At 38.5% G+C, this 10986-nt stretch overlaps 2 protein-coding genes across 2 annotated transcripts; both read left to right on the top strand.

Moving 5' to 3' along the window:
- Positions 1–2214, top strand: LOC115952298 (L-type lectin-domain containing receptor kinase IV.1-like). Its single transcript, XM_031069402.1, has one exon. The coding sequence runs from the start codon at positions 51–53 to the stop codon at positions 2082–2084; it is 2034 nt and encodes a 677-aa protein (XP_030925262.1). The 5' UTR covers positions 1–50; the 3' UTR covers positions 2085–2214.
- A 5688-nt stretch (positions 2215–7902) lies between these two features.
- LOC115952281 (L-type lectin-domain containing receptor kinase IV.1-like) lies at positions 7903–10986 on the top strand. Its single transcript, XM_031069379.1, has 2 exons — positions 7903–8447; positions 9162–10986. The coding sequence occupies exons 1-2, from the start codon at positions 7951–7953 to the stop codon at positions 10681–10683; spliced, it is 2019 nt and encodes a 672-aa protein (XP_030925239.1). The 5' UTR covers positions 7903–7950; the 3' UTR covers positions 10684–10986.

Here is a 10986-nt window from a genome sequence, read left to right as displayed (position 1 = left end):
TGATGTTCTCCTCAACATGATGTATGTAAACCAACCCTGCATTTCTTAAAATGAAAAGAAGAAATGTGTATGCAAATATAGCCATGTTTTCCAAGCTTGTAATACTGCTGCCTCTCCTGATAAGCGTTGTAGCCTCCCTAGATACCAACTTCATTTACAATGGTTTTAGATCAGTCAATCTAAGCCTAGACGGCATAGCCACAATCACTTCTAATGGGCTTTTGGAGCTCACCAATGACACCAGACAGCAAAAGGGTCATGCTTTCTACCCTACTCCAATAAGCTTCAAGAACTCATTGAATGACATTGCTTTCTCTTTCTCTACGACTTTTGTCTTTGCCATTGTTTCTGAATATCCAACTCTGAGCGGTCATGGGATCGCTTTTGTGATTGCTCCAACGAGAGGGCTTCCGGGATCTCTTCCAAGCCAATACCTTGGCCTTTTTAATGAGACCAACAATGGTAATTCCACCAATCATGTAGTTGCCATAGAGCTCGATACGATCCAGAGCCACGAGTTCAACGACATCAATGATAACCATGTTGGGGTTGACATCAATAGCTTGGATTCCGCAAAATCTACCTCAGCAGGTTACTATGCTAACAGTGGTGGCTTTATGAATCTGACCCTTATCAGTGGCCACCCAATGCAAGTTTGGGTGGAATATGATGGGGTCAAGAAGCAAATCAATGTCACTTTAGCTCCAATTAATGTTGATAAACCCAAAATTCCACTATTGTCTTTGTCCCGTGATCTTTCACCCATCATTAACAAAACCATGTATGTTGGTTTCTCTTCCTCAACTGGCTCTGTCCTTACTTCCCATTATGTTTTGGGTTGGAGCTTTAAGATGAATGGTAAGGCTCAAGAACTTGCCCTTTCTCAACTTCCCAAGCTGCCTCGAGGTAAGGAGAGATCTAAACTTTTGACAATTGGGTTGCCTATAATTCTTGTTAGTTTAGTCTTGGTAGCAATTTCAGGTATAACTTTTGTCATAAAAAGGAAGAGGAAATTTGCAGAATTGCTAGAAGACTGGGAGCTTGACTATGGGCCTCACAGATTCAAATACAAAGATCTTTACATTGCCACAAAAGGATTTAGGGACAAAGAACTATTGGGTAGTGGTGGATTTGGTAGGGTTTATAAAGGTTTACTACGTACCTCCAAAATTGAGATTGCTGTGAAGAAGGTCTCTCATGAATCAAGACAGGGAATGAGAGAATTTGTGGCTGAAATTGTGAGTATAGGTCGGCTTCGCCACAGAAATTTAGTTCCACTCTTGGGCTATTGCCGAAGAAAAGGAGAATTGCTTTTGGTGTATGACTACATGTCCAATGGAAGCCTAGACAAGTACCTCTTTGATCAACCTCAGGTCACCCTCAGTTGGAGCCAGAGATTTCAAGTCATAAAAGGTGTGGCATCGGGGCTGTTTTATCTACACGAAGGATGGGATCAGGTTGTCATTCACAGAGACGTGAAGGCTAGTAATGTCTTGCTAGATGGTGAACTGAATGGTAGATTAGGTGACTTTGGTCTTGCAAGATTATATGACCATGGAACTGATCCTCAAACTACCCATGTGGTTGGAACACTTGGGTATCTTGCGCCAGAGCATACTCGAAGTGGCAAGGCCACAACAAGCACCGATGTGTTTGCTTTTGGGGCCTTTATGCTCGAGGTTGCTTGTGGAAGAAGACCAATACAGGCAAATGGGCCATCAGAAAATTCAATTTTGGTTGATTGGGTGTTTTCTCATTTGAGCCAAGGCGAAATTATGGAGGCAAGGGATCCAAGGTTTGGTACAAATTATGTAGCAGAGGAACTACAGTTGGTTTTGAAACTAGGATTGCTGTGCTCTCATTCAGAGGCTGCAGCAAGGCCAAGCATGCGCCAAGTTGTGCAGTACTTAGAAGGTGATGTTCCTTTTCCAGACTTAACATCGCTTGGTCTTTCTTCCACCGGCTTAACATTTGCACATGGGGATGGTTTCGATGATTTTTTCATGTCCTATCCGTCTTCTACGAACCAGGCTTTTTCTCATACGTCTTCCATTGCAGAGTCACTTCTCTCAGGGGGCCGTTAATACCAAAAGCTTATATTTGTGCTTGTGATTTGTGACTTCCTACTTGTCCACAAAGACAGAAAGTGTTGAAATTTTTTGAATGTAATCTTTTTAATGATTGAACTGTACTACAATATAGTTTCTTCTCCAATGCGTGCAGTGTATATATATAACAAATTGGTTGTGAAAAGTGTAAACATGAAAATTGCGATCTCTCTAGCTCTTTGGGATTTTCTCTAGTCATGTTTGCTTAGCACATTTTCAAATTTCCTTCCTTTAATTGCACAAGAATTTGCATTGAATTCCACCCGCCCATTTTTTTTGTTTTTTTCTTTAAATAGACGGTGAAATAATATCAGCTCATAAATTCTAAAGACGTCTATTTCATTTTTTTGTGTTCCATTCCATACGCTACCAATTATAATAACTTACTATTTATTTATTTAATTTTCTTAACAAATGTTTTAAGAGTATTCATTTATAAAATACTTTTAAAAACTTATTATACAAAATGAGAAAAACAATTGATTTTTGTGACAATTTTAAATATTTCCTATAAGAATGGTAGCAAAACTTTCTTTAAAATTGTTCATTAACAAATGCCCGAAGAGCACCCATCAACTGAATCCAAATATAAAATAGAAAAAAAAAAATTCAACCACATAGCAAAGTGAAAAAGACGATTTGTATTCGAATCTAACTATTAATTGAAGGGAGCATACTAAATTGTCAATGACATTTATACCCAAAGACAAATCATCAAGGACAAATTAAATTTCCATTGTTGGAAATTCAATTTTTTCACTCATGATATGTCAAAAGATTAAGTGTGCGTTTGGATAGCGTCTGTGTTTTCCTTCTTTTTTTTTTTTTTTTAAATTGAGAACAGTGTTTTCATGTGAGATGTTGTCTGTCAGTGGGTCCCATGCACTGTGCACAAGACCCACAATGCACGAGACTCACTACCTCTTTGACCGACCATCCAAATTTTTCACTAGAATGTGACTATTCAGTGGGTCCCGTGTACTATTCACGGGACTCAAACACCTCTTTTTTCACCGAAACTTTCATTAAAAATGGGTCTCATGGCACTATTCACACATTTAAAAATTATTTTGTTGTAGTGTTTTCAGTTTTTAACAAAATAAGTAATATCCAAACACACTCTAAGTTTATGTCCAATCAAACTTTTCCATTGTTAGAAATTCAATTTTTTCACTCACAATATGTCAAAGGATTAAGTTTCTGTTCATTGCACTAATGCATTAGATAAAAATTGTGTCCAATGTCTTTAACACATGGTCAAGGATTTTTTTTTTTTTTTTTTAATTTTGAAATTGTCTCGTTCAATCAAATGGACTTGAGCCAAGGCATGATAATGCATAAGTAATTAACCAACAACTTTTTGTCTTTGTCTTATAAAGAAACACAAACAAAAGAGAATAAAAAAGATTCTAACAAAAAGTAAAATGTTGAATTAAAATTGCTTGCATTTACATTACAAACCTACTATGATTGAGGTTAAATCTACTTCAAAGAGAGATAACAAAATGGTATATATTAAGTTGTAATTTCTCAGGTTCATGGTGGACTTTATTTTGTGCCAATTTCATTATAATTTCATACACATTTTCTATGTGTTATGTGGGTTTTATTCTTAGAAATCACATAAAAAGTAACTAGATCTACCATCTCATGAGATAACTCACCAAACAAAGCAAAACCGTGATTTTTTTTTTTTTTTTTAAAAGCCAGAGAAAAGGAAAAACTACCAAAGAAAGCAACTGCAAAAGATCAACCCCATAAAGTAGAATCGGCGAGTAAAGATTGATTCTTAAGTAGCCTTTGTTTTTACATGATTAGCAAATATTATCAATTAATAAATTAAAGTAAGGATAAAGTTTAGCTACAAAAATGGTTATAGTCTAAAGTTACAACTTTCTTCAAAAAAATTAACATTACTACATATTTTGAAAATCTAACTGTAAGGACTAGATTTGAATTCCTAGTCCAGCAGATAAATGGACTTAGGCCCAAAAAGCCCAAAACAATGAATTTGTAGAGAGTGGGTTGGAAAACTGGGCTTTAATGGATTGGACAAACACAAAAGTAGATTTGGATTACAAGAAGATGTAAACGGACAGGTTTGTAATAAATAAAATCGTCCTCGGCAAAGTTCGAGGAGATTTATTCCTATATATTTCTTTCAGATTTGATTACAAAGTCAGTTGTTGATGCTACAGTTATTTTCTCTTTTTTTTCGATCCCCCTGTCTCACTGCCTCCTTCTTCTTTTATACTATCTTTCCTTTTTCATCTCCACCTTTCACGTGCATGCCAGACGGTCGGTGTGGATACTTATCCCATCAGCATTCCCCATAAGTCCTTATGTAGTAGCTATAAGGCTGAAATCCACTATTCATACATCACCTTCACATTAATGCAGCCAGAGAGTTAGCTGCAGTGCATTTAATGCGGAAGCAGTAGCTTTCTCTTAAGATATTTTTGGATTTCTCCCTCTCCTATGTCTCTATCGTGTCTATCTATACCGACTGAACTTCCTAGAATGTTCCCCTGAACAATGGATCAATCCTTTTGACCTCGGCCTATATTAGCCGAGGAGGCATTCATTCTCAGACAATCATCCTAGGCCATTGAAAGTTCAAATATGTGTATAAACACCCTTGAACGTTTAGACCCCCAAATTACAACTTAACCAATTCAAGCATTATGTCAAACAACTAGTGTGCGGAAACTTAACATAAACTATAATATGGAATTGGTAAAACTATCTAAGCCAAATTAAAATCACAATCGACAACAGATAATAGAAAGGCAAAGATAGAGAGGAAGGAAGATGCAAACACAAAGACAACATGCGATGTGTTATCGAAGAGGAAACCGAAGCCCTCGGCGTAAAACCTCTCCGCCGCCCTCCAAGCGATAAACAATCCACTAGAAAATATAGTTGGGATACATGGACAGCAATAGACCCTCCAAGCCTAATCTACCCAGTGCACCTAAGCCCTCCAAGCTTCTTGCTCCAACGAGGTTGCGCCGAACCTTTTTCTTTTCTAACTCACCGAATTCCGCTACTAGACCGTAGCATCAACCAATAAAGATTGGTTCCTTCATAACAGCTTCCCTGAAATCCAAACAACTCTCTCACAGTAATGAAAATGGTGAGAACCAGGTTTGGTAAGATGCCTCTCAAGGATTTGACAATGGAGAGGAAGAGAGTTGAGGAATTTGAAGAGACTCTAATGTATAGATTTTTGGTGAATCAATCTTGTTTTTCTTTAGGGTTTCTCTCTCAAAATTCTCTCTGGAAGCTCTCTTACATTTGTGGGTAAAATGGGTATTTATACTGAAGTGGGAGAGGAATGTGAAACGTCAGGTTTTACAAAACAAGAGTGGCTCGCGGCTTGACCTCGCGGCTTGACTAAGTCGCGAGATCCAGTCGCGAGATAACCGTATGGCCAGTTGTCCTGTTTTGTCCTGTAGTGCTCCAGCTAGCATGACTGTTCACCTTCTGGCATGCTTGGCACATGTGCTGCGTTTGGCGGCTTGCTGCCGCGAGTCTCTGTTTTCTTGCACACTCTTGAGCAAACTTCACTCTATCTCACTCACTACCCTTACAACAAACCCACCTAAATACAGGGTTACTAAATGCTGAATTACAAGCAAATTTGGCACGGAATAAAGCCAATTAGATGGTTGAATAAATTCAACCTTACAGCCACTATGACTAAAACCAACTTCTTCATTCACTAACACAATCTTTTCTGTCAAAGATTTTTCCTCCTCGGACGACTCTTAGTCCTCGGCTTAGGCCACAGGCCCAATATACAAATAGATAATGGACCCCTGTGCCCAATGTCCCTACACTAACTATTGAACCATTGAATTGTATATTCTTTACACTTTTAATACATATGTCAAATTTTGTATCAATTGGGTATTATTTAATATATGATCTATAAGCTTATATTTTATGCATAATTTTAAACAACAAAAAACTTGTAATTTAAACAATTTACCGATGACATAGCTATTGATGTTTAATTTTCTAGAAATTTTTCAAACATAGAGGATATAAGAAGAAAATGTAATTCAATAGTAAATTTGTCAAAATTCACCTCCAATAAAAAGATATTGAGTAGAGTTGTAGTTTTAACTAAACTTTGTCCTTAAAGTAATTCCTAATGTTTATACTGCTAATCTTTGTTACTAGAGGTAGTTTCCTTTATTGCTAGAGGTAGTTTATTGTTTTAGTTGGCTCACGGTGGCTCTGGCATCTTTTCCTAACTTTCACATTGATTTTAATGGTGTTAGATGTGGAGGTTCAGTGCTAAGAGCATTCACATTCAGAGTGCTAAAAAATTTAACATTCAGCACTTCAAAATGCTAATATATCTATTTTAACATCTCACTTAACAATGCATGATAAATCTCATCTCCTATTTTAACATACAACCAATCACCATGGCACAACCAATAAGACAACAACCATGGCACCCAACCACAACAACCCCTGGCATAACCCATAGCAACCAACCACTCAACCACCACCATAATCCAACAACCCAACACACAATCCAAGTAGAAAAAACTTAGCAAGCACCACCTAAAACCTAGCAAAGCCAATCCACAACCCACCACAATCGAGCAACACCTTTCTTGGCAGCCCAATCCAAAATCAACCCAACCACAAACTTGCGTATCCACTGTGACTTGTGTACATCATTAGCTGTTGGAAGCCTAGGCCATCACAATCATTGTCCACCCTAGGCTGATCTAAGAGAGAGAGTTTTGAGAGTGTGAAAATAGAAGAGAGTGCAAGAGACAAGGAGAGTGTGAGAGAAATTATTTAAAAAAATGAAGAGCAACTTGTTAGTAGCAATTACTATAACAAGTTGCTAAAATTCGTTTAACTTAGGCAATTTGGATGATTTTTTTTTTTTTTTTTTTTTGGATATTGGGGTGCTAAAAGGCATTTTGGCAATTTTAATAAAAAATTATGAGATGTTATTATATGTGACCATTGTGTAACTAATTATATTTAAATTTTTCCATAAAAAAATTGTATTTAAATTTTGGTAAAATACTTGCAGCTATTAAAAAAATTAGTACAAAAGATTTATATTTCTTTTTGGAAAGGGTAAACTTTTTCATTTGTACGAATACCTATTTGAATTTAAACTCGCAGGTGTGATGGAAAAAAAATTTAAGGGGGTGTTTTGTAATGTTGTTCTAATAATGTTATTTGTATTTTTTAAAAATATGTATAAGTGAAAAAATATGTAAAAATACGTATACTGTTATTTAAAAACTGAAAATTATTGCTCAAAATTATATACTAAGAGTTTGTTTAGATATCCTCAAAATTATATACTACTTGTTAAATAAGAAAGATGTATCCCCATCCAACCAATTTTAAAATCCTTGATTTTGGATAAACTTCTACTCTCCCACTACACAAATTCTAATGTCCTTAAGTTTATAACAACCAAAATTTCGGAGATAACTTCTTCAAAATTAAAACCATTTTGAAACTTCTCATCCATTTAAAGGAAACTCCCCGGCTTGTTATAAAGAAAATAAAAAAGTGTATCTCATCCATAAAAGATAAGACATAACAATTTGCGTGGTTTATATATAAATAATGATTAATAAGCGGAAGCCTGACTTTCATGGAAAATGTGAGATTCCTTCAAAGTCAAAATCGTTTACTTGGAAACTTGGGTGACGGGTGCGGGCCTGCCGGGTGACCCATGAATTGTGGGTGCTAGACTTTAGGTATGAATACATATTACATTTACATATGATGTTCTCCTCAACATGATGTATGTAAACCAACCCTGCATTTCTTAGAATGAAAAGAAGAAATGTGTATGCAAATAGCCATGTTTTCCAAGCTTGTAATACTGCTGCCTCTCCTGATAAGCGTTGTAGCCTCCCTAGATACCAACTTCATTTACAATGGTTTTAGATCAGTCAATCTAAGCCTAGACGGCATAGCCACAATCACTTCTAATGGGCTTTTGGAGCTCACCAATGACACCAGACAGCAAAAGGGTCATGCTTTCTACCCTACTCCAATAAGCTTCAAGAACTCATTGAATGACATTGCTTTCTCTTTCTCTACGACTTTTGTCTTTGCCATTGTTTCTGAATATCCAACTCTGAGCGGTCATGGGATCGCTTTTGTGATTGCTCCAACGAGAGGGCTTCCGGGATCTCTTCCAAGCCAATACCTTGGCCTTTTTAATGAGACCAACAATGGTAATTCCACCAATCATGTAGTTGCCATAGAGCTCGATACGATCCAGAGCCACGAGTTCAACGACATCAATGATAACCATGTTGGGGTTGACATCTGTGGGTCCGAGAGTTCTGCAGTCCGGCCCAAACTCTATCTGGGCCCAGGGCCCGTGCCGAGGAGGTACCTTGCCGAAGACAAATGCTCAGTGGCTGAGGTAGCAAGGGGAACGGCTGAGAACTTACCCTGTCCTCGGCATTCCATAGCTTCAACAGGAAGACCAACACCTTGGTGTAGGCAATCCCCAAACAGCCCCCTCAAAGGGATGTGAACGGAATGGGGCCCATAGGGAAGCAGGGTGTGAACTCGAACCAGGGAAAGTGCGTCCGACCCCCTTCAGTAAATGCACCTGCCAATACCCAGAGCTGGTTAATGAGAAAAGACGTTTGGGATGTGCGAACGTCGATCCATGCAACTAATAGAAAGTTAGACAGGACAGCTGATGGGATGGATACAGAAACAAGCTCCTGCCTGACCTACAAGTGGAGGGTCCGGATCAGCCAAAACGGACTATATAATAAAAAGGAAGGTGCGCCAAAGAGGGGGTTGGGAAAAATGGCCAGAAACCTGAGCCTCCCAGCCCACCTCCAGGAGAAAGACTCCAGGGGTGTAGGAAAACTTAAACTGGTACGAACACCGCGAAAAACCCACCGCCTATCAACCAAGGCCTAGCCTTCCAAACCCACGCTCTACAAATGATATTGTTAGGGGCCTTTTCACATGCGAACCCGACACTGTTACGGTCCGCCACGAAACGCGTCCTTACAACATCAATAGCTTGGTTTCCACAAAATCTACCTCAGCAGGTTACTATGATAACAGTGGTGGCTTTATGAATCTGACCCTTATCAGTGGCCACCCAATGCAAGTTTGGGTGGAATATGATGGGGTCAAGAAGCAAATCAATGTCACTTTAGCTCCAATTAATGTTGATAAACCCAAAATTCCACTATTGTCTTTGTCACGTGATCTTTCACCCATCATTAACAAAACCATGTATGTTGGTTTCTCTTCCTCTACTGGCTCTGTCCTTACTTCCCATTATGTTTTGGGTTGGAGCTTTAAGATGAATGGTAAGGCTCAAGAACTTGTCCTTTCTCAACTTCCCAAGCTGCCTCGAGGTAAGGAGAGATCTAAACTTTTGACAATTGGGTTGCCTATAATTCTTGTTAGTTTAGTCTTGGTAGCAATTTCAGGTATAACTTTTGTCATAAAAAGGAAGAGGAAATTTGCAGAATTGCTAGAAGACTGGGAGCTTGACTATGGGCCTCACAGATTCAAATACAAAGATCTTTACATTGCCACAAAAGGATTTAGGGACAAAGAACTATTGGGTAGTGGTGGATTTGGTAGGGTTTATAAAGGTGTACTACGTACCTCCAAAATTGAGATTGCTGTGAAGAAGGTCTCTCACGAATCAAGACAGGGAATGAGAGAATTTGTGGCTGAAATTGTGAGTATAGGTCGGCTTCGCCACAGAAATTTAGTACCACTCTTGGGCTATTGCCGAAGAAAAGGAGAATTGCTTTTGGTGTATGACTACATGTCCAATGGAAGCCTAGACAAGTACCTCTTTGATCAACCTCAGGTCACCCTCAGTTGGAGCCAGAGATTTCAAGTCATAAAAGGTGTGGCATCGGGGCTGTTTTATCTACACGAAGGATGGGATCAGGTTGTCATTCACAGAGACGTGAAGGCTAGTAATGTCTTGCTAGATGGTGAACTGAATGGTAGATTAGGTGACTTTGGTCTTGCAAGATTATATGACCATGGAACTGATCCTCAAACTACCCATGTGGTTGGAACACTTGGGTATCTTGCGCCAGAGCATACTCGAAGTGGCAAGGCCACAACAAGCACCGATGTGTTTGCTTTTGGGGCCTTTATGCTCGAGGTTGCTTGTGGAAGAAGACCAATACAGGCAAATGGGCCATCAGAAAATTCAATTTTGGTTGATTGGGTGTTTTCTCATTTGAGCCAAGGCGAAATTATGGAGGCAAGGGATCCAAGGTTTGGTACAAATTATGTAGCAGAGGAACTACAGTTGGTTTTGAAACTAGGATTGCTGTGCTCTCATTCAGAGGCTGCAGCAAGGCCAAGCATGCGCCAAGTTGTGCAGTACTTAGAAGGTGATGTTCCTTTTCCAGACTTAACATCGCTTGGTCTTTCTTCCACCGGCTTAACATTTGCACATGGGGATGGTTTCGATGATTTTTTCATGTCCTATCCGTCTTCTACGAACCAGGCTTTTTCTCATACGTCTTCCATTGCAGAGTCACTTCTCTCAGGGGGCCGTTAATACTAAAAGCTTATATTTGTGCTTGTGATTTGTGACTTCCTACTTATCCACAAAGACAGAAAGTGGTGAAATTTTTTGAATGTGATCTTTTTAATGATTGAACTGTACTACAATATAGTTTCTTCTCCAATGTGTGCTGTGTATGTATATATAACAATTTGATTGTGAAAAGTGTAAACATGAAAATTGCGATCTCTCTAGCTCTTTGGGATTTTCTCTAGTCATGTTTGCTTAGCACATTTCCAGATTTCCTTCCTCTAATTGTACAACAATTTGCATTGAATTCCACCCGTCCATTTTTTG

This window comes from Quercus lobata, chromosome 7, assembly GCF_001633185.2.
Source record: "Quercus lobata isolate SW786 chromosome 7, ValleyOak3.0 Primary Assembly, whole genome shotgun sequence".
Lineage (NCBI taxonomy): Eukaryota > Viridiplantae > Streptophyta > Magnoliopsida > Fagales > Fagaceae > Quercus > Quercus lobata.
This window is presented reverse-complemented; position numbering and strand designations above follow the sequence as displayed.

What these genes read in the sequence shown, in the direction of transcription:
- LOC115952298 (XM_031069402.1), top strand. Translation starts at nt 51, where the DNA reads ATGAAAAGAAGAAATGTGTATGCAAATATAGCCATGTTTTCCAAGCTT.
- LOC115952281 (XM_031069379.1), top strand. Translation starts at nt 7,951, where the DNA reads ATGTGTATGCAAATAGCCATGTTTTCCAAGCTTGTAATACTGCTGCCT. An exon ending in GTTGGGGTTGACATCTGTGG is followed by an intron (nt 8,448 to 9,161) that starts GTCCGAGAGTTC and finishes CAACATCAATAG; the next exon opens with CTTGGTTTCCACAAAATCTA.